This window comes from Mesoplodon densirostris, chromosome 1 (genome assembly GCF_025265405.1).
Source record: "Mesoplodon densirostris isolate mMesDen1 chromosome 1, mMesDen1 primary haplotype, whole genome shotgun sequence".
In the NCBI taxonomy this organism is placed as follows: Eukaryota; Metazoa; Chordata; class Mammalia; order Artiodactyla; family Ziphiidae; genus Mesoplodon; species Mesoplodon densirostris.
In genome coordinates this window covers 174,914,166-174,936,891 of record NC_082661.1, presented here as the reverse complement: position 1 = coordinate 174,936,891, position 22,726 = coordinate 174,914,166, and the positions used below count along the sequence as shown (strand labels likewise).

Below are 22,726 nucleotides of genomic sequence, written 5' to 3'. Positions count from 1 at the left end.
GGTTCCACATGATTCTTCCATTACCTGTTGGATGGGCCCTGGGAGAATCATGACATGCCAGTGTAGGGGCTGCAACCTGTTTCAACAGAGAAACACCTAGGTGGAGGCACACACACACAAGCAGCGCTTAGGGTTGCAATTCAGTTTCTTAAGTTTAAGCACATTGAATGCATCTAGTTGCTATAAACTTGTGTTAGATACCTTTATAATTCTATTATTAAATGCTGATACTATTCTCTAAATTTTTGCCTAGGTCTGTAACCAGTGATGAAGGATCCATGAATGCATTCACAGGAAGGGGGTCACCTGGTAGGGGTCAAAAGACTAAAGTCTGTACCACACCTTCATCTGGTCATGCTGCATCTGGGAAGGACTCAAGCAGCAGATTGGCTGTTACAGACCCCACTCGGCCTGGTGCCACCACCAAAATCACCACCACCTCCACCTACATTTCTGCCTCTACACTTAAAGTTAACAAGAAAACCAAAGGGCTCATTGATGGCCTTACTAAGTTTTTTACACCATCACCTGATGGTCGCAGATCACGAGGTGAAATAATAGACTTTTCAAAGCACTATCGTCCAAGGAAAAAGGTCTCTCAGAAACAGTCATGCACTTCTCATGTGTTGGCTCCAGGTACCACACAAAAGCTAAAACCTCCACCTTCTTCACTCCCACCCGCAACCCCCATCTCTGGTCAGAGCCCCAGTTCACAAAAGTCCAGCACTTCTGTTTCTTCTACCTCTCCCCAGAGTTCTTCCAGCCAGTCCAGTGTGCCCTCCTTTAGCAGTCTCACTAATAACAGCCAGCTGAAGGCACTCTTTGATGGGCTCTCTCATATCTATACCACTCAGGGACAGTCTCGCCAAAAGGGACACCCAAGTTATGCACCACCTAAACGTATGCGTCGTAAAATCGAATTCCCTTCCACGGCAAAATCAAAAGCCCATTTCTTTGGAAAAAGAGATATTAGAAGTAGATTTATTTCTCACCCCTCCTCCTCTAGCTGGGGGATGGCTAGAGGACGTATTTTTAAAGCAATTGCTCACTTCAAGCGAACAACTTTCCTTAAAAAGCACAGGATGCTAGGCAGGTTAAAATATAAAGTGACCCCTCAGATGGGGACCCCCTCACCAGGGAAGGGGAGCTTGACAGACGGAAGGATTAAACCTGATCAGGATGATGGTAAGCAAAAGGTCAAAGCTCCAACCAAACCTGCGTCCCGTCCCTTTCTCCCCAACCCCCCCAAAAAAAGAATCAGTCAATTCCTATTTGTCACATAGGTCTTAGCTATTTCTCTTGTTCTCACTTCACTTTCATACAGAAGCAGTGAAACTTTGACCTTTTTCTAATGCTGACTAAACCTCCAAAATGTTGTTTTTCCAACTAATACTCTCCCACTTTTTATGACTTATTTCCATTTGTAGTGACACTAGGACCCCCCAGATGCGTCCGTAGCATTGCTTATGGCTTTGTAGTCCCGCATGAGTAGCCACTGTTGACGCCTCTGCCATGTTCCTCCCCGTGCTACCTCTTCAGCCACAGCGCTGCGTGGCCATATGCTGTCTGTGCTTCCGGCAGCGGGGACATCAGCTCCGCGTCTCCCTCTGTCCATTGCTTTCTCATGACAAAGTTCATCCTGCTTCCTTCTCAACAAAGCCTGATCTGTGACTCTGTGAAGTGTGCTTTTGGATGTGAGTGTGTCTGTGTGTGTACTCACCTCAGGGAGAAAACTGATTTCATTTAACAAATTGGCCCGTTACATTTGCTACCCTTTATGAAACAAAAGCCAAAAATGTGTCATTTGGACAAAGTGGTAGATTTTATTATCTCAAACGTGATCATGGGAATTCTATACCTAGACATTGATATGCCTTCTAACCTTGGTTGAAAACTATGATTTTGCTTTGTATTGCTCGCTCTTTCCGTCATTTATTTGTTGAAGCTATAAAAAGATGACAACAGCGATAATTCAAATAACAATTTGGGTACAGCAGGGAAAAGGTACTGCTGGATCTGTGAGCAGTGCTTAGATGTAAAAGCTAATAAAGCTTAAAAAAAATCCATTATTTGCCCACTTTGGTAATTTGGTGCCATTTTGGTAATTATATGGTGGTTATTCATGATGCAAGTCAGTGAATACACTTTCTGCTGGTTTTAAATGACAGATACAGAAATCAAAATAAGCATCAAACAAGAAAGTACAGATATAAATGTGATTGGAAACAAGGATACCGTTACTGAAGAGGATTTGGATGTTTTTAAGCAGGCCCAGGAACTGTCTTGGGAGGTAAGGCCAGGATACTGCATTCTAGTAATGAGGATAATACGTGACCTTTATATATGAGTACTATGAAATTAACTGCCTTGATTTTATAAAGAATCCCCCTCAAAATCCTTTGTGGTTCTTTAACTGTTACCATCATTTTTGTTGACTCTACATTCGAAAGTAATGACTTTATATAGAGTTGTCTCCACTCTTAAAAGTTGGTAATGGCTCAGCTGGTCTCACAGAATAGGCCAGAGTAGCAGTTATTGAGGCAGATTTTGAAAAATGCTTCTAGGGGTGAAGGAATAGATTTCTGATTATTTTTGCTCAAATTAAGAAAATAGCCCTTTTAAATGGTTCACAAAAAGAAGAACATCACTTTTAAATTGACCGATGTTTCTTCCAGCACAGGTGGCCAGCCATATGAAAAATGTCTCCTGATTTTAACTGTTAGGCATTGGCGAAGGCAATATCGTGTTGCATGATCAGTTGTAATCACTTTTATTTTCATTGTCCAGTAATTTCTTTAAATGATTCTCCTTAAAATATTAACTCTACATAGCTTATTGTTAGCAAAACATTGAAAGGAAAGGCTGTTGGACTTCTCAAAGACAAATTTATTATGGATTGTGAATTCTTCTGACAGTAGACCACATTCTGTTTCCAGGGCACCATATTCATGGATAGATTCCCACCCCCACCTCACTTGCTTTTTTGGGGAGTAGGGGGCTATCTATAGGCTCTTAAACTTTATTTTTTGTAGCAACCACTTGGGCTAAATACTTGTGCTTATTTCTACTTGCGGGGCCATTGGATATTTCCATTCCTCATTCTGCATTCTTTGTAGTGTTTCCTTTGGCTAAGATAAAATGTTAAATCCACCTCCCCCCGCCCCGCCCTGCCATCACTGAGATTTGAAGTCCTTAAATTGACCATTTTGGGGGACCGTATCTGGCATTCGTATATAGACGTGATGAACAGCAGGCAATTACCTGAAAGTTACTGCTAAATCTAAGGCCCTTTCTTTTCAACCTGGTAACACTGGCGTTTTCATTCAAGAACATTTCTTGTCTGTGTCAGGCACTGGGCTAGACCCAGGGAATGCCACAGTGAATCAGGCCAGCAGAGTTCTTAACCTCCTGCATGGGAGTAAAAGGAGATGGGAGTCAAACTGCAAACTTCGCAATTGATTCTTTATCTACAGTCAGGTTAAATATTACTTGGTGGAGGAACGGGGGACTGTGACAGTGTGTAACAGCCACATCATCTTATAATTTCCTCAGTTTTAATACATTGTAGCAGATCGTTAAATTTAGTTCAATAGACATTTGTATGTATTAACAGGTATTCATTTCCTATCTTTCCTAATACTGTTTCTTAGGGTATTTCTATATGAATCTTATACAAAGTTGATTATTATTTCACAAGGGCTTATAATGTTTTTTTTCAACAACATGAACATTCACGGTTACGATTAGTGTTCTGGTCTTGATAGATTTTCATATCCACTGGTGAAAGAACCAAAATGTAAGTGGAGAAATCCTCATATTTTGTTTTCTTTCTGTCTGACAGAAAATAGAGTGTGAAAGTGGAGTAGAAGACTGTGGCCGGTACCCGTCTGTAATAGAATTCGGGAAATACGAAATCCAAACCTGGTACTCCTCGCCTTACCCACAGGAATATGCAAGGTAATGGAATGAGCCTGGCAGGTATACAACCTTAATGTCTCATATGTAAGGAAGGAACACTCTAAAGCTGGAATTAGGTGATTTTTAGGACATAAATGTTAATCGTCAATTCTATTTTTTCTTGCGGCCGCAGTGGTTCTTTGTTTCTGCGTGTGGGCTTTCTGTAGTGGCGGCAAGCGGGGGGCTACTTTTCGTTGCGGTGCGCAGGCTCCTCACTGCGGTGGTTTCTCTTGTTGCGGAGCACGGCCTCTAGGCGCGTGGGCTTCAGTAGTTGCGGCACGTAGGCTCAGTAGTTGTGGCTCTCGGGCTTAGTCACTCTGAGGCATGTGGGATCTTCCCGGACCAGGCATCGAACCCACGTCCCCCGCATTGGCGGGCGGATTCTTAACAAATGTGCCACCAGGGCTGTCCTGATAGTCAAGTCTAAGTGCTTGCAAAACTATTACTTTTGCCAGTACCTTCTTATAGTATTCACTGTTGTATGTAAATGCCTTATATGCCTTAGTTACACAGGTGTTGTAAATTTTGCCTTTTAACTTTTAGATCGTTTTTTTCTCTCTTTGGTTAATTGGGGAAGTATTGTTTGTGTAAGAAACCAAATCAAGAAAAAAAATTAGCCATTGTAAAACATTTGGTAGTTTCTTCTCAGTTGCCTTTTTTGTTTTCCTAATTAGGCCTGTTACTTTTATCTCTGATTTCTGGCATTTTATTGTCGAGTTTTTTTAGAGAAATTATAGCAAAAGAAGGAAAAATGGGAGAAAGTAGATGGGCGTGGGTAGCCTTAAGAGACCCTTCCCCAAATCTTGACTTTTAGAGCCATTTGTGACTAACTTGTTAAAAACGAAGAGAAAATAATGGTACTAGAATTTTCTTTTGTCTTGAACTAAGATTAGCTGTGAAATTGTCTTGAACTAATATATCTAAAAATGGGTATCTTGTGAAAAGTTTTTTTCCTTCAGGTATGTCAGGGCACAGTTTATTAGTATCTTCTCAAATGCTTTAGCCTGCAAAGTTTCTGGCAATCAAAAATTTGCTTTTCTTCTAGAATAGATATCGTCCTTTTCTCTTTCTCGTGGGTGTCTGCCCAATCATCAGAGAAAACGGGGAGGGTGTTCTAGAAGTTAAGTGACAAACTAAGAGTCAGGAGTCTTGGTTTCTCTTCCCAGCTCATATCACTTAGCTGTATGTTCCTTAACAACTTTTGAAAAACACCTATGAGCTTTGACTTGTAATCATAAGTCATGTGTTCTAAGAGCTTTGAATAATTTTGCATATGAATCCAAGATTTGAAATTACTGTGATGAGTCTGTATCTAATTCTTCGCAAAACACTTCTCCCCATTTTTATACCCCAAAGATGTTGAAAGTGCTTTTAAACATTCTCTTGTAAATATTAGCAATGTCCACTCAAGCATGATAGGGCACAAGTAAAAAATGGTATAATTTTTAAGGTGGAGAAAAAGTCAGCAGAGGAGAGAAAGCTGTTTGTCTAATGTTATTCAAAGAGTCGGTAGAATTGGTAGGAACAAATAAGGTCTTTTGACTTGACTATATTTACTCCTTTAGACCATGTACAACTGATGATAACTTTAAAGTTACCTCATCCATAAGATATGGAAACAACTAAATTCTGGGACTTCTCTACCTTATAAGTACACAGATCATTTTAAAAATAATGAATTCACTTCTCTCTGAGTAAAAGATTGTTATAGTTACACCACTGATTACACGTACTGTTGAAATTATGGCATTAAGTCTGAAATTTAAAAAATATGCATGGGGCCTCCCTGGTGGCGCAAGTGGTTGAGAGTCCGCCTGCCGATGCAGGGGATGCGGGTTCGTGCCCCGGTCTGGGAGGATCCCATGTGCCGCGGAGCGGCTGGGCCCGTGAGCCATGGCCGCTGAGCCTGCGCGTCCGGAGCCTGTGCTCCGCAACGGGGGAGGCCACAACAGTGAGAGGCCCGCATACCGCAAAAAAAAAAAAATAAAAAATAAAAAAATAAAAATAAAAATAAAAAATATGCATGGATGACAGGATGCCATTGTTTTTAGAGTCATAGTTCCAAGTCTGAAAACCTTTCTTTCTATAGGACATTTCTAAGGAAACAAATTATTTGTTCGCAAAGTAAAGGCAGCAAATATTATTAGATTGAAAAATAATATAAGGTTTGTACACTCTACTACTGGCTTTCTCTTTTCTTTTTCTTTTGTTGAAACTACTTCTTTCAAATACTATTATACAGCCTTTTTATGGCTTAGAGAAAATAGACAATATTTAATGTTTTTCCCCAGGAGTATAGTCAATCTGATTATATTCTTTGATTTTAAAATTTCAACAGATTACCAAAGCTTTACCTGTGTGAATTCTGTCTTAAATATATGAAAAGTAAAAATATTTTGTTAAGACACTCAAGGAAATGTGGATGGTTTCATCCTCCAGCAAATGAAATTTACCGAAGGAAAGACCTTTCAGTATTTGAGGTAAGCATGTGTAAATAAAAAAACTCAGCATTTGAAACCTAGTGTTTCTAACTGTTGACTATGTACTGATTTGTTTGTAGAAGGTACAAAGTATATTCAGTTTTGGCACTGAAATTCAGACTGCTTTTTCAAATATCTCCATGTTTTGGAATGTTTTTCTAACCATATTAAGCAACCATTGAGATTGATGATGAATTCCTACTCCATCACATTAACTTTTTTGTCTTCTCCCAAATCCCTGTCTGCACCAGATATATTTGCCAGTGAATTTATGGTCTCCTCAGCTCTTTGTAAATTCTACTTTCTTTGGCAGGAAAAATTAGCTTTGTTCAGCAGCTCCAGCCAATGTCTGGCAGGTGCTCACTCTTCCAGGGAATTGAGCAGCTGTACATATCTCCTCAATACACAACCACCTGTGTTTCCATCCATTTCTTGGCAGGGTAGATAATCCTTTTGGTGAGACCCCAGCAGATGTTGGGACTCCCCCGACCCCCATCTGGGTAGATGGCCACCCCTGGAGAACTCTGCTCTTCACAGGAACCCCTTGTGGCCATGTGTCTGTCATTGTGTGTTCTTGAAGACATTTTGTGTTTTCAGAATTGATTTAGTAGCAGAAGGTCTTTGCCGCTATATCATTTCATTGTTTCATCACGTTCTATTGTCAGTTTCAGGGATCCAGCTTAGCTGAGTCAGTTGTACCTTGAGGAGGCCATGCCTTTTTTCCCTGTTATTGCCTAGTCACAGGCCTTCTTAATTCTCTCACTCTGGTTGAGCACTTCCATTGCCCTGACTTATTTTCTTATCTGTTAGCCATCTTGGTACATTGCTTTCATTCCTGGATGCTCAGAACAAGCCTTCCGTTCACAGCAGATATGATATCTTCTTTCTCTGAAATACAATTTTACTTTAGGATTCTCTTTTTCTGAGTTGTTCAGATTGGAAATTTATTATTCTGCCCCACATTTCTCTTTAATTCTTGTCTGTAATGCCTTGCATTAAATTTAACATAGGGGAGGGTCATACATAGGTTTCTCTCATGGACCAGGCTTCCTCTCTCAGACAGTTTTGGGCCCATTACTTTTTTCCCAAGACTCATCAGAGAGCGCATGTAACTCCAACTGTATCTTATGATTTTTTAAAGCTCCTCTTCCTGGTTATATCAGGCTCTTTCGGCAAGCTTGAAGGAAGAAGGGTATTGTTGCTAGGAAGATTTGATAATATGTTAGTTCTTACTAAACGGGAGGCACCGGGTTTCTCAACCAGGGGACTGTTCACATTTCAGGCTGGATGATTCTTTAGTGTAGGGGGCATCCCGTGCATTGTAGGACGTTTAGCAGCATCCCTGGCCTCTGCCCACTAGATGCCAGGAGCACCACACCTCCTCCAGTCAGAACAACGAAAAACATCTCCAGACGTAGCCAATGTCCCTTGGGGGACAAAAGTCACCCCCAGTGAGGACCACTGGGCTAACGAGAAAGCCTAATGCAAGTCGCTGTCCTCCTCTTGTTAGTATTGGGATGCTACTTGGCCAGCCCCAACAGGTTGAGACAACGGAGCTGCTCTCAGTTGAACCTTAATTAATGAATGTCACAAGTTCCACTTAACTTTTGGCACCTTCCTTGATGCCTTGGAAGCTTTCTTCTAACCAAAGGAAAATGAAAATCATTGTTTCTCAAAGGGCGAAACACATTGTTGGCTTTAAGTAATTGTTAAATAAATGAGCATAACTCTGCCTGAGGGGGTGAAACTCTCATAAATCCAGAGAGAGTCTTCTCAGGGGTAAGAGAGACTCAGTCTTGTTAGCCTGATAAGAATGGTCTATTTCAGGGTAGGTGCTTTGGGACTATACAGAGATGAAAGGGGAAAAATCAGAAGCAGATCTGTAAAATTTATGCATAAAAATTATTGAAGGGGTTGGATTGGATAAGTGCCAAGTTCCCTATTCTAGAATCTGAGTTAATACTAAGAGTACAGCATGTAGGAAATTTTCTCTTAGCAGTGTCCTAAGTAACTTATAAAATAAATGAATAATAATCACAGATTACTACTTTCCTATCTTTTCTTTGTCCCTCTTGAAAGCATGCCATTTTAGACCTTTCACAACTGAGAAGAATTTTGCTTCAGCATTGTCATCTCTGTTTTTCTGGTTCAGGGATACATACATCTCTGTCTTTTTGTAATATGCTACCATTTCCAAAAGGACCATCCTCCCAAATACATAAAAACTTCCTTTAATTAAAGAGAGAATTGTATCCTCTGTGCCCCTTGCCCATATTTGATTATGTTGCCATGTGTGGGACCTAGGTCTCATCCAAGGGAAATAGTTATATGAAGTCTAAAAATAATTTGCAATATGAGAACCTGTATGGTCCACAGGAGACTTGAGAACGGTCAAGTTCATTGTTAAAGAGCTCTGGTTAGCAAACATCCATTTCCCCTAAGAAAAGTGTTAGGGAAATTCTTCTCGAATCTGCTGTGCTTTCTGTTTTCAACAAGTAACTACATTTGATCAAAGAAATTGACATTTGTGCCTAGCCTCCTGTCTGTAACCGTGAGTATCACAGCCTGATTCTTTTATTTTGAAGAGAAGTAGACTGTAATCATGATACTTATTGTAGGTTGAAATTCATCTCACTTTCTCTGTAAGTATTCCCAACACAGAAATTTTATCTTTTCCAATTATATTTAAAATGATGCTTGGAATAAAACCAAAATGGAAGCCTCTTTTGTTAATCCACACTTCTAAGGAATCAGGATAATACAGTTTATTTATTTTATTTTTATGTGAAGCCCTTTTGAAAGCAACATAAAGTTTAACTTCCTCGAGCAGTATTTTGATCGTTTTACATTTCAATTCCAGTTTACTTGGTTCAAACAGAGAGGACCTGCCTAATCATTTTTTACTCGTAATAAATTGCAAATAAAAATTACTTCTTTGTTAGCAGTGTGGCCTTTCTTCAGGTAGTGTAAAGAGAAATTTAAGCTACCTAAAATTTACCCCAATTTAAGAGAAAAGGTGGAATTCTGATTTGCCAAATGACAGCTATTTTCTGGTAAACTTTATACTTGGTTAATGGAGTGTTTTAATCGCTCAGTTTGGGATTTGGAAATAAAATTATATACTTTCCAAAATACCGTATAAAAGAAACAATTTTATTTTGAGTGGTATTTTTATGTTAAATAATGTTGTCTGTTTCTCTTTGCTAGGTTGATGGGAATATGAGCAAAATTTATTGCCAAAACCTTTGCTTGTTAGCCAAGCTCTTCCTGGACCACAAAACGTTGTATTATGATGTCGAGCCATTCCTTTTTTATGTCCTTACAAAAAATGATGAAAAGGGCTGTCATCTGGTTGGATACTTCTCTAAGGTAAAACAAGAGCCAGTATGACCTTCATTTTCTTTTTCAAAATGTTTTTGGTAGAGCCCAATTCTTCAAACAGGGCTTTTTTATGACTCTAATTTGAATAAGTGACACATGTTTCTGAAAAGCTCAGATTCTTGTTCAGAGCTCATTAAAAACAACAACAACAACAAAAAACCAATAAGCATCGTGCCTAGGAAGTGTGTAAATGACTTCAGCACTGTTTGCTGTCTCGACCGTCAGCATTCACGTAACGTTATAATTGCTGCCTTGCAGACCACCTAGCATCTTTCATTTTCTAAATGTTAAGCTTATTTCCCTTTTCCCCCTAAGTGGTGTCAACATGAAGGTTTCAATGTAACGTAGCATTTAAAAGATAATTCTCATTTCTCTTCGTTGCATTCCCTCTGTGGTCATCAGTATCTCAGTGAGTTAGAACGTTGGCATTTGGACAGTTAAGCTAATATAATGGCTGGTTTTACTCTTTTGTCTCTTATTCTCTGTGCTATTGTTTTAAGATCTAAAGCAGCCTCACCTTTAGAAAGCCTAAGTTATCTCCAGCTGTTAACATAGGGGAGCCCTTGACATAGTGAGTGGATGTAGTTTGCCTTTTTCACTGGTTCAGAGCAATTCTCTCACATTCTTCTGTTCAAAGGCTTCTGAGAAACAATAACTCATATGCAATAAAGGAAATCTGAGTTTGGAGATATTTACCAGGTAATGACCTTAACTTTTCTTAGGTACTTAGGAAATAGTTTAATATGCCAGGATGGTAATTATAAGACTTCCAGGCAGAAGGTAAATGATCCAAACCCTGTATCTTATTTTTTTTATGATGTGTGTGTGCATGTTAGGTGATAAGTGAATTTCACTGACTCTACTGTTGCATAATGTAAATGGAATGCCTAATGGAAGTGTCATTTTCATGGAAGATCAAAAGATAGAATATGTACGAAGGTCCTTTGCATACAGAAGTTTTTCTAAATTTAAGAATCAATCCAGAGACCATAAACAAAAATAGGAATAAGTGACAGCACTCGTGGAAAACCGCCTCAACGTCTTAATCCACATATTTGGCAAAGCTCTAAAGCGAAAAAGAAGAAAGTTAACTTTATAGGTTATGGATTCGAAAGGTGATAGAGAATTAACACAGGGTGAAACAATAACTAGGAAATCTATTTATATAACTTATAAAACATTTTACGTTCTGTATAGATGTGTAAACATCTTTTTCTCCAAAGAGTTGAAAAGACTAGTGGTCATAACTGTCCTCCCTGTGCCAAAATGATGTTTCTTTAAACGTATCTGAGTTTAAAAACGGATGCTCAGTGGTGCCTGCTGCCCTTGTCCTGCCTTGTCTCAAGTTGGCCTCTGGGTCTCAGTTCTTGGTAACTCTTGGGGTTTGAATCTCTGCCTCTCTTCCTCCCAGGGAGCCCAACATTTTACCTAGAACAAGCTAAAGTTTTTACATTTTGTCACAGTTTCTTTTATAGTATGGCAGCAACTACTATCATTTCTTACTATACCCAGAATACTATTATATTCTTTGGCAGTGCAGTAAAACAAAAATTAATCTAAAAAACAACCATGTTAAAAGACTAGACGCAAATTAAACCATATTCTAACATGTCAATTGGAATGTGAAGGACTATGGCCCTTTGGGGTTATACTTAAACCAAATTCTAGATGTTATAGCCAGAGAATGGCCAAGATGACCTAGAAAAGTTCAGGGTAAACCATTACATGCATGTGACTTTCCAAGCACATAATAGATGACTCAAAACAGGAGGGAAAGGAGGAGGAGTTATTTTATCCATAGATTAGAATTTAGCTGTAGTAATGTGTTAAAGGGCAGCAGGCAGGGGCTGGGGTGGGGGACAACTTTTGGGTGGGATTTCCAAAAATCTTATACAGGTAAGAATAGTTTGGGACAAAGAAAAGACTGGCATCAAGGATGAATCCTTAAACCCGGAGTACATCTCTTTTTAGATTTGTGACCCATTTGTCTGACTTTGCAAAGTAGACTAATTATTTGAATCTTTGCCACAGATGTGCACAGCCAGTGATGGACAATCCAGTTTCTTAGGAAAATTGACACACATCATTTCTTCCTCCTCATTTCTTGGAGACTCCACAGACAGCTACAAATGTGCAAAAGTCAAGAGCACATCTTTTTCACAAAGGAATCTTTAATTCTGCCCTGTAGAGTTTTTTCTACAACCATTTCCTGTGATCTTTCAAATAGGTTCATTAAAGATCTGGGTGTTCCTAAGTAATTCTTCGGTGTGGTTAGTACCATTTGTGGTCAATCTAATTTGTGGTTTATATTTGGCCAGAGCATTCACAGCCTCAAAAGCCTTTCCCAGATCTCCTCTGTGTAGGTTTTGGCGGCTTCTGTGTACCCTGAAGAAAATATTGCTGCTCAGATGCCACATCCCATGAAAATTGCAAATTTTTCCTGAACTATAAGAACCATTTCCCACCATATTCTTTCCAGTCTTCCTCCTGGTTTCAGACTGTTGGTAATATTTTGGCCTCCACTTTGGTTTGGAGGCTTGGGGATTTCTTGTTGCTGTTGTCTTTTTTGTCTTGTTGTCCTACTTTGAAATGCAGATTAATTATTTCTCCAGCTTTTTACTTTGACTGTTTACTCATAGGAGAAATGTATTTGTGTAAGTCTACCCACACATACAGTATTTTAGTTTCACTGGGGCCTTTCTCAAAGTATTCCTAACTGACCCCGCTGGGTGACTCTCTGGATGGTTGGTTTGTTTTTTTTCCTCCCCATCTCCCGGGTTGTTTGAGCACAGAAAACATTTCTTCCATACTGTCTGTGTTCTGTTTCATTTGACTCACATTTCCTTGGATTCTTTATTCATATTTCATGGTACTGACATTCAAGAATAAAGATGTAATTGAGAGGCATGCCTGGAGTGGGTAGTTTGTTGTTAGCTGATAGTTTGATTGATTAAGACGGTAGGATTATTCTGCTTGATCCTGACCTAACACATTGGCTCACCTTAGTGGACCGTGGTACAAGGACGATGGCAGGTGCAGGGAATTGCCCACTTCAGCAGTGCTCTGACATACTTGATCTGTCTCTCCTTCCCTCAGGAAAAGCTTTGCCAGCAGAAGTATAACGTCTCCTGCATAATGATCATGCCCCAGCACCAAAGGCAAGGATTTGGACGGTTTCTCATTGATTTCAGTAAGTGAAGTACTTTATTTACTTTCATGATCCAGGGAGCTGATGGCTGTTAAAGGAGAGTAGCGCATAAAACTTTATTTAACCTACTTTGTTGTTTTTATCAATAGATAACGGGTTTTCTACTTATATTCACATAGGTTAGAAAATCTTCCTCAAGTGAAAAATGTACTGCTGCTCACTACTGTACTCTAGGACATTGAGACTCCATCTCTGGGCACTGTCACCAGCTCACAAAGCCATTACCCTGAACGAACCGGCAGAATTACATTCCATTCTGTGGGGCTCATGCTCATTAGCACCAAAAGAGGCAATTATTTGTGATTAAAGCCAAAGGAAGTGTTATTTAAAAGGATTTTCAGCTTTCTAAAATCTTTCCTATAATCTTGTGCAGTACAGAGCAGGAAAGGGATCTTTATCTTCAGAAAAACAATTCTTGAGGTAGCCTATCCTTCTAGGCGGTCTGGTAGAAGTAAATATCTTGTTTTGTTAATTTCCCTTTTCTATTACAGAAATTATTACAGTGTTCGTATCTAGAGGTTGCCCAAGAAATATTTTTTTATACACATTTGTATCTTCTGAGTCTCCTCAGTGAAAATCGGAATACTATTTTAAAGTACGCATAGGATAATGTTTTTAAAAAATTGGTAGTTTTTTTCTCCCTGTTTATATTATACTGGATGTGTTAATGTAGTATTAAGGCTGCATTTGGAGAATGGATTCAAAGTATCCAGATAACACGAAGGCGGGGTATCCCATGATAATAATCACTTGTAAAAATCTGTCGCTAGGAACTGTGTGCTTCTTCATTACCAGATTTTAAACTGAAAGAAGGAGAATCTAGCAGATCATGTAATTTTCATAAGGTACATCAGATGCAAAAGCAAAATGTAAATGTCCTCAAGGAAAACCATGAAGTAACATGTTGAGTCTAAATCTATATTATTAGATGTTGAAATGTTAAAGTTTGGGTGTAAAATATAACCGTATAGCAGCTTTGGACGGATTTGTATAATTTATTGACTTCTTTTTTGAAGTATCTTTATTGATTATTTTTACATTTTCAGATGACATTTCTAGTTATTTAATTTGTTACCCTAGTCTTACTCTTCTTTCTTGATCGAGTTATCGCATGGAGGGCCATCTTAGCAGAAGTTTACCATTTTTACTTCACAGTCCTAGTTGTAATGAGTTCTAAGGGCAAATCCAGTTGTGTTGTTTTGGAGTTTTTGGGGGCCACTGTTCACAAGTTGTTCCTAAATACTATAATTTCTGGTATGCATAGCAGCCATTCGAGCCTTAAACTTTGGATAGTATCTGCATGCTTACAGAGTAAGGCAAACTTCTTAGCTCAATATTCAAGATCTTCCAACAGCTAGTTCCAGCCTATGTTTTAGGCTTTTTCATTTATTATTTCATATATTAATCTCCATTTGCTCAAATATTCTGAGCAGGTTCCCATACTTCCATTCTTTGTGCAGTCCCTTCCTGAAATGACCACTTCTTCCTTCTCCAGCCTCTGTCTGTTCAAAATCCTACCCATTGTTAAAGAGCTAGCTCAGGAGCCTCTTCTTTTTGATCCCACCTCCTGGAGTTTCATCCCGTTCTCTTCTTTGCTCCATGTCTCTGCAGTATAGCACTTAGACTCAATTCATTCTTTTGTGGTAATTATTTGATCTAAGTATCATACTTCCAACTTACTGTAAACTCCTTGGATACCTTTTTTGTATTCAGGTGGACAGTGCACTCAATAATCTGCATTAGATGTATTTTTGTTAAGTTGTATTGAATCTCCCAAGTGATATGGTCACTGCCCACGATAATTTTCCACCTAAAATTTAAAAGGGACTGGTACTTACCAGGTAAAAATGCAAGTCTCTAAATACAGTAGCCTCTTACTTGTACAGTGTGATCTGGTACTGAGGCCTTAATGCATAAAATAACAACCCAGGAACAAAGACATTCCCTTCAAATGCTAAATCTTTATGTTAACCATTTTATTTGAAAACTGTATTAGAGTCTACTCTGTTTTTTTAAAACATGAACTAGGGAACACAGGGGAACCTGTCTGGATGGCTCAGGGCCATCATGATAAATGCCATCCATTAGGGTGCATCCAGACAATGCAGTGCTGCAGGTGTCATTTTAGATTTTCTCTTTCATATACCCTTGGTATCACCCTGCACTGGGGAGGGTTAAGGAGTATGATGAGTGATTTGAATAAAGTTGAAAGGGAATTGGTGCTATTCCTTCAGAGAAGAGAAGACCAGGGGAAGAATTTTATAGCACTCAGAGAAAATGCGGACTGGTGTAAACCCAACAGAAATTCAATTTAAAGCGAAAAAATAATTCCTTGGCTACACAGGTTTTAAAGAAGATAGAGTAGGCTGCTGAAAAAATTGATAGCATCTCCTTCTTTGGAGTTACTTAAAATAATAGCAGATAAATATCTTTCTATGATGATTAGATCCAGTCTTTTGCAGAAGTAGGAGATAAACCCCATGACCTCGCATAATCCTTGTCAACCTTACATTTCAGAACTCAGGGAAAAACAGATAACTGGGGTTACAGGTTTTCTAAAATCTGCTCTGTTTTTTAAAGGAAACTTTTAGCGGTTAGATTTATTTTATTTCTGTTTGTACATGAGCCTGAGGGTCTTTTGGTCGGTGAGGTATTTTCAGTAATTCAAAGAAAGTTGTAAGGCAGGAAATCTTTATTTTGTCTATAATCACTGCTGGTTTAGGAAGCCAAAACAAGATACCGACAGAAGGAAAGCTGTTCTCTGCCCAGCTGCCCATTGGCACACTGGATCACAGACATGAGTGAAAAATGATGTGTTGTGTGTATATAAAGAACTGTGAATCCAAAGCTTTGAACACTGTTCTCCAGGACAGTCAAGAGGTGGAATGGTCATCCCAGGACCAAATGCTGTCCTTGGAATAATGTTGTTGTCTGTCTCTTCCTAGGACAGCTTGTCTGGGATGTGTCTGAGCAGGGCTGCCCAGGAGGTCATCTGCAGAGCTTTGCCGGAGTGACTAAAGGGCACCAACTCCCAATCTGCTCATAAACCAACTCGGGGGTTTTGTAACTCTGCCCAAAACTTAAGTGGCTAGAGGAAGGAGTGACTTGTCGTGGGTTGAAGCTGATACTCCCATCTCTTTTTCTCTCCTGGTTTCTGAGATTCCCTCTCTCCCTCAGTTAGAAAATTTTAAAGTCCTCCCCATCTCTTTCTAAACACACACACACACACACACACACACACACACACACACACACACACACACACACACACACACACACACACACACACACACACACACACACACACACACACACACACACACACACACACACACACACACACACACACACACACACACACACACACACACACACACACACACACACACACACACCATTCTCCATCCCCACCAGGCATCTCAAAACTTCAGAGAAGGGCTTCCCTGGTGGCTCAGTGGTTGAGAGTCCTCCTGCTGATGCAGGGGACACGGGTTCGTGCCCCGGTCCGGGAGGATCCCACATGCCGCGGAGCGGCTGGGCCCGTGAGCCATGGCCGCTGGGCCTGCGCGTCCGGAGCCTGTGCTCCGCGATGGGAGAGGCCACGGCAGTGAGAGGCCCGCGTACCGCAAAAAAAAAAAAAAAAAAAAAAAAAAAAAACAACTTCAGAGAAGCCCCCGTCCCACAAAACTTTTATGATTCCTGCTTCCGAGCTGCCCAGGACAAGGCAAGTAGCTGCTTTTCCTCCCAGGGTGTTGCTGGATCCTGGGGCAGCCGCGTGTTCCCTGCCAGGCCATGCGCTGCCAGAGCTGCCCAGCAATGCCTTATCCAGCTTACTATTTTTCCTTTAATTTTGAAATAATTTCAGACGTAGAGAAAAGTTATAAAAATGGCACCAAGAATTCCCATATACTCTCTACCCCAGTTCCCCAGATATTGACATTTAATCACATCTGCTTTTTGCTTTTATTTCCCTCCCACTCCCTCCCCATCCCCCTCTATCATATTGAGATGTATTTCTTTTTCGGAATCATTTGAGAGTAAATTGCAGACCTGTAGCACCTTTACCCTTACTATTTCAGAGTGTTTTTTTAAAAACAAAGATGCTCTCACATGTAACCACAAATTATCAAAACCAAGAAGTTAATGTTGATTCAGCACTATTATCTAATCTCTCTACCTTGTTCAAACTTCAAATTTTGCCAGTTTTCAACTAATGCCCTTTTCCAGGGGGGGGGAAATGTTTTTTCCCCAGTCCAAGATCTCATGTTGAGTTATGTCTCTTGAGTAATCTGGAATAATACCTTAGTCATTTTTTTGTTTTGTTTTGTTGTTACCTTGACATTTTTGAAGTGTACAGGCCATTTATTTTGTACAGTGTCCCTCAATTTGGGCTTGTCTGATGTTTTCTCATGGTCATATTCAAGTTCTCAATTTTTTTGGCAGGAACACCACAGAAGTGCTTCTGGGTCCTCCTCAGTGCCTCTTATCAGGATTACAGGATCAGTTATCTGTCCCATCACTGCTTAAGGTGGTGCCTTTCAGGTTTCTTCATTGTAAAATAACATTTTTCCCTTTGTAATCAGTAAATATCTGGTAAGAAGATACTTTGGGATTGTGTAAATATCCTGTTTCTCACCCAATTTTCACCTACTACTTTTAGCATTTATTTATGATTCTTAGCTAAAATAGTTATTACTTTGGTAACTACCAAATGGTGATTTTTAAAATCCCATTGTATATTCTACTTATTTGTTGACATTTGCTGTAGGGAAGAGCTTCCTTTATTAATTTTTTAGTTAAATAATTACTTCATTTATTTCATTAGTCTTTATATAATTATGGAGTACTCATGGATTTTTATTTTATTCTTTGGATTATAACCTGTTGCTGCCATTATTTTGGTGTTCAAATTGCCCCAGATTTATTCAGTGGGAACTGCTTCAAGCTGGCTCCTGTGTCCTTCTGACATGTCTGATCCTTCAGCCACTTCCTTTGCATTCCAGATCAACACCACTGCAAGGTTTTCGTCTATCCTTCCATATTTCTGCGTTTGTAACTCTCTTCTCCGATAGTGAGAAACCTGACTTCCATTACCCACGATATATTTATTTATGTGCTCAGTCCTAGAATACACATTAAGTAGTTTTAGAATTGCTAGCTCATACCACTGTGGAAAACAAACCTCCTAACCAGAGGTCAGTTTTTGTATGTAGCTCTTTTTGACTTTACCCTGAGTGTACTTTTAGTTAAAGTACTGTTTCCAAATGTTAGTTAGGTTAGTTCTTTTTAATTTTTCCCCCTTCGGGGAGGTTATATTATTCATTTGAAATACAGTTAGGCTTATTTGTTTCTGTTTGTTATCCACTTTAGTTTTTCTCTATCCTTGTTTTTTTTTTTTTTTTTAAGGCTATAAAACATTAACATGATTTTCAAAGTTGAAACTATATTAGAAGGTATACTCAGACAAGTGTCACTCCCCTCCTCCACTCCCTCCCCCAGTCCCATTCCTGACCCTTTCCTGCAGGTCGCCAATCTTATTAGTATCTAGTTTATCCTTCCTGTGTTTCTTTTGGTACAAATGAGAAAATAGTTGTGTGTCTTCTAATTTCTCCTCCTTTCTTACACAAAGGGTAGCATACTATAGATAGTCTTTTATGTTTTGCTTTTTTCCGCTTAAGAATATATCCTGGAAATCACTCCATACTACTGCATAGAGATCTTCTTATTTTCTTCTACAGCTGCATAGTTCTCCAATGTGTGGATGTATGTACTTTATTCACCTAGTCTCCTAGGTATAGACATATAGGTTGTTTCCAATATGTCACAGTTTTAAAAGTGCTATAGTAAGTAGCTTGGGCAGATTTTGACTGATACATTCTTACAGAGTGGTGAGAGTCTGTTATATATACTTTCAGTTTTTTAGGACTCTGCTTGGCTGGGCCACTGCCCAGCAGATAACGAGCTTTTACTCAAGTCTGCAGAGCCCAAACCCTGCCTGGGGAGCAGGATACAAAACCTATGCTCCTTGACTGACCTGGGAGAGACCCAGGGAAAGCAGCTGATTCAGCAGTAGGTTGCAGGACATTGTGCCAGGTCATGGTGAAAGAGGCTGGCATCAGCACTTACTTGTGTGTTTGTGTAAATGCATTTATCAGATTCTAAACTGGATAATGGAGAAGGATGAGAACATTCATTTCTTACCTCTTCATTTAACATTTGTTGATTGGGGCACCTTAGTCTACACTCTGCAATATACCAGCAACAAAAATGAAGAAGACATAGCTCTTGCCAGGTGTGACAAGCCATCAGTTGCTGGGCAGTACATTTCTACAGTAGATATTGAGAGCTCATGGCATGAGAAGTTAAAGTGAAAATATTCCAGGCTGAGGGAAACAGCATATTCAAAAGCGTGGCCATGTAAGGAAACATGTTAGATGTTTGGATAACAACAAAAGAAACTCCAAGTAGATTAAAGACTTAGGGATTAAGAAAAATAAAAAATAAAGACATTAAAAAAGAAGAAGAGGGGACTTCCCTGGCGGTCCAGCAGTTAAGACTCTGCGCTTCCAATGCAGGAGGTGCAGTTTCGATCCCTGGTCAGGAAACTGTGATCCCACATGCCTCACAGCCAAAAAATTTTAAAACTAACTAACTAACTAAAATAAAAAAATTTTTTTAAAAAGAAAAAAAGTAGAAGAAAGGATATCTAATTATTTATCTAATCTTTAGATGGTCAAGGACATCCTAAGCATTAAAAGAATGAAAGAAGTCACACAAAAAATACATAAACTTCACTGTATAAAAGTGTAAAACTTCTAAGTAGGAAAAAGTATTAATATTTAAAAGTAAACATAATGGGAAAGATGTTTGCAACAAGTATACCAGGCAAAGTTTTGATATCTGTAGTATTTAAATAAATATAAAAGTAAAGGTTTGATAGTGTTAAAACATAAACCCTAATGGAAAAATGAGCAGAGGACATGAACACAGAATGTACAGAAAAGGAAAATCACTGGGGGCAGCAACATTGCTGACATTTACTGAGTGTCTAATATGTGCCAGTCACTGTCCTAGGAGTCCTGACGCATTCTGTCCTCACATCAGCTGTTGAGATGTGTGCTTTTAACCTCATTGTAAAGGTGAGGAAACTACTGACAATAGAAAAAAAAAGCAAAAACAGAATAACCTCAGTATTCAAAGGTAAGAGAGAACCATTCCCCTGAGAAAATTACGGTACATTCCTATAATGGAATATTATTAGCCATTGAGAATTATGTTTTGAAGAATTTTTAATAAAATAAGAAAATACTTATGATACATAAGTGGTTTTCAAAATTGTATATATAATATGTTCTCGATTATGTAAATAGTGTATAGACAGAAAGAAAGGAAATACACTTCCAGATTATCTCTAGAATTAGAATTACAGGCAATTTTAATTTCCTTATACCTTTTGTTGTAACTAAAAAGCAAATTAATTTAAGAAGCCAGAGTCAGGGAAGGCCTGATGTAGGGCAGTGGCGATGAGGATGTGTGGAAATGAGGCAGGTGTTTTCCTGTTCGTTCTGCAGCAGGTAGAACTCTGCCGGGCACCTAATGGTGCTCAGTAAATACTAGTTGAATAAGTGAATGAACTGAGCTTGGAAAGGTAGTGAGTGCAGCTTTGGCCATGTTGCCTTTGCTGTAATTTTAGGCATCCATGTGCAGCTTCCCATGGAGTTCAGAGTTCGGTAAGGGTATGCAGTAGGGGGAGCCCACAGGGAATCGTGGGCATGCCATAGTGGTTGAAATCATAGGTGTGATTGAGGACAACCCACGGAGAGTGTAGGGAAACTGGGCTGAGGATGGCGTTCTTGGAGTTCCAACATTCCGGGGGCTAATAGAGGATGAAGTCATCAAGAAAATTGTAAAGGGTCCAGAAGTAGGAAGAGGATCAAGAGAAAATGGTGTCAGGGAAGCCAAAAGAGGTCAGTATTTCAACAACAATGGTACTCATAATCATAGCTGACATTTCTAGGGCACTTACTATGTGTCAGGCACTGTCACCCGAATCACACACATTAACTCGCTTAATCCTTGCAAAGACCCTAGGAGGTTGGTTACTGTTATCATCTCTCTTTGCAGGTCACAGAGACACTAAGAAACTTGTCTAAGGTCACTCCCCAGCCACTGTTCAGTGCCCCAGAGAAGAAGGTTAAGATAAGGTGTAAAAAGTATACTTTGGAGGACTGTGTATAAGTGGAATTTAAAGAAGTAGATTCAAAAAGCTCGACTGTCAAGGGCTGTAGGTTGTTTCTGTTTTTAAGCTAGAGAGACTGGAGCATTGGCGGAAAGAGGAGAGGGGAGCACTGATGGATAAAATTAAAGAGAAAACAAAAAGTGATAACCAGATGGGTTGTTTAGTACAAACTGAGAAAAGGCATTTGATGAAATTCAATACTCTTTGCTAATTTAAAATAATCAAACATACTAACTTGAATTATAAGAATTCTAAATTTTGTATTAACTTTTTCTTCTTTGTTTCACACTTGACTTACTCTTAGGGGAGCTATAAAGGGTAGATGACAGTTGGGTCCAACAGTCTACAAACATAAATCTGTAGTTTTCTTGAGACTGGTATACAGATGACAAGTTTGTCAATTACATAAATCGTCAGTTAGCTGTACCTTCAGTCATTTTAAAAACGACTGTCTGTTTATTTGTAGGCTACTCATAAAAGTTTGTAAGCAGCTTCAGTTCTTGGCTTTCTTTATTCAATATTAAAATACTGTACAATGTGTCAGGGTTGTACTTAATGGCACAGAGCTCACTCTAGAGGAATTAGGAGCGGTGGAATGAGTTAGGCACTCATTTCAGGAAATCCCCTTTGCTGTTCTTTTCTATGATCTTATATGTTGAGAGGTTTCACTTTGGCTTTCATGGGGAATGTATACTGTTTACAAACTGAGTCTGTCATCAGTGTGTGCTGCTAGAAGATGGCTGCAGATGACCCAGTTTTGTGCCTACAAGTTATGAACTTGGTCACATCGCAAGTGTGGTTAGCAGTGTCCTTGTACTTGTTCCGATTTCTTAAGAATGGTGTGTGTGTGTGTGGCCACACACACACACCTGGACTTAAGGAAAATAAGAAATACAATAAACTTTTATGGAAGGATTGCTTCTTGGTACAATTTAATATCTAGTTTCACTCTCACTGACAATTAATGGGTTAATTTTCCACGCCCTCATTCTTTCCCCGGTCTGGTTCTAATGACAGAGATCTCTTCATTAGGTACTTCAGAGAATCCAGACCTAAGCTTGTCTTTCTTTTAGCCTCCTTATAACTCTTGGTTGATTTCTTGAGGAAGCACCACTTAGATGAGAAAGCATCTTCTCTCTGCTTTCCTGCTCTCCCTACTTCTCTGCCCTTCTAGGTCCATCAAGCAGAATTAGAAAGTCACATCCTGCGTCTCTACCTAGAAGGGTGTGATGTTGAGAGGCAAATCATGTTAACTCTCTCAAAGAGAAAACGTCTTCCCCTGTATCTTAGACGCTAGCTACTAGCTTGAATGTTATATTATATATCTAAATAGAGGAATACATTTCAGAGTATCTCAGGTTATCAGCTAGCAACTTCCGGTTTTAATAGCCTTCAGTAGATTACTTTAAAAGAGCTACCACTTACAAACCTTTTTTTCAAAACACAATTTAAATAAAACGT

General features: G+C 39.2%; 1 protein-coding gene across 1 annotated transcript in view; it reads left to right on the top strand.

Annotated features, from left to right (window-relative positions):
* Positions 1-22,726, top strand: part of KAT6B (lysine acetyltransferase 6B) — a 184,173-nt gene that overhangs the window by 131,547 nt on the left and 29,900 nt on the right. The window contains 8 exon segments of the mRNA XM_060111653.1: positions 254-839; positions 841-874; positions 877-1,185; positions 2,169-2,290; positions 3,842-3,957; positions 6,296-6,437; positions 9,645-9,806; positions 12,915-13,008. Of these exon segments, the coding sequence (XP_059967636.1) occupies positions 254-839; positions 841-874; positions 877-1,185; positions 2,169-2,290; positions 3,842-3,957; positions 6,296-6,437; positions 9,645-9,806; positions 12,915-13,008 (1,565 nt within the window).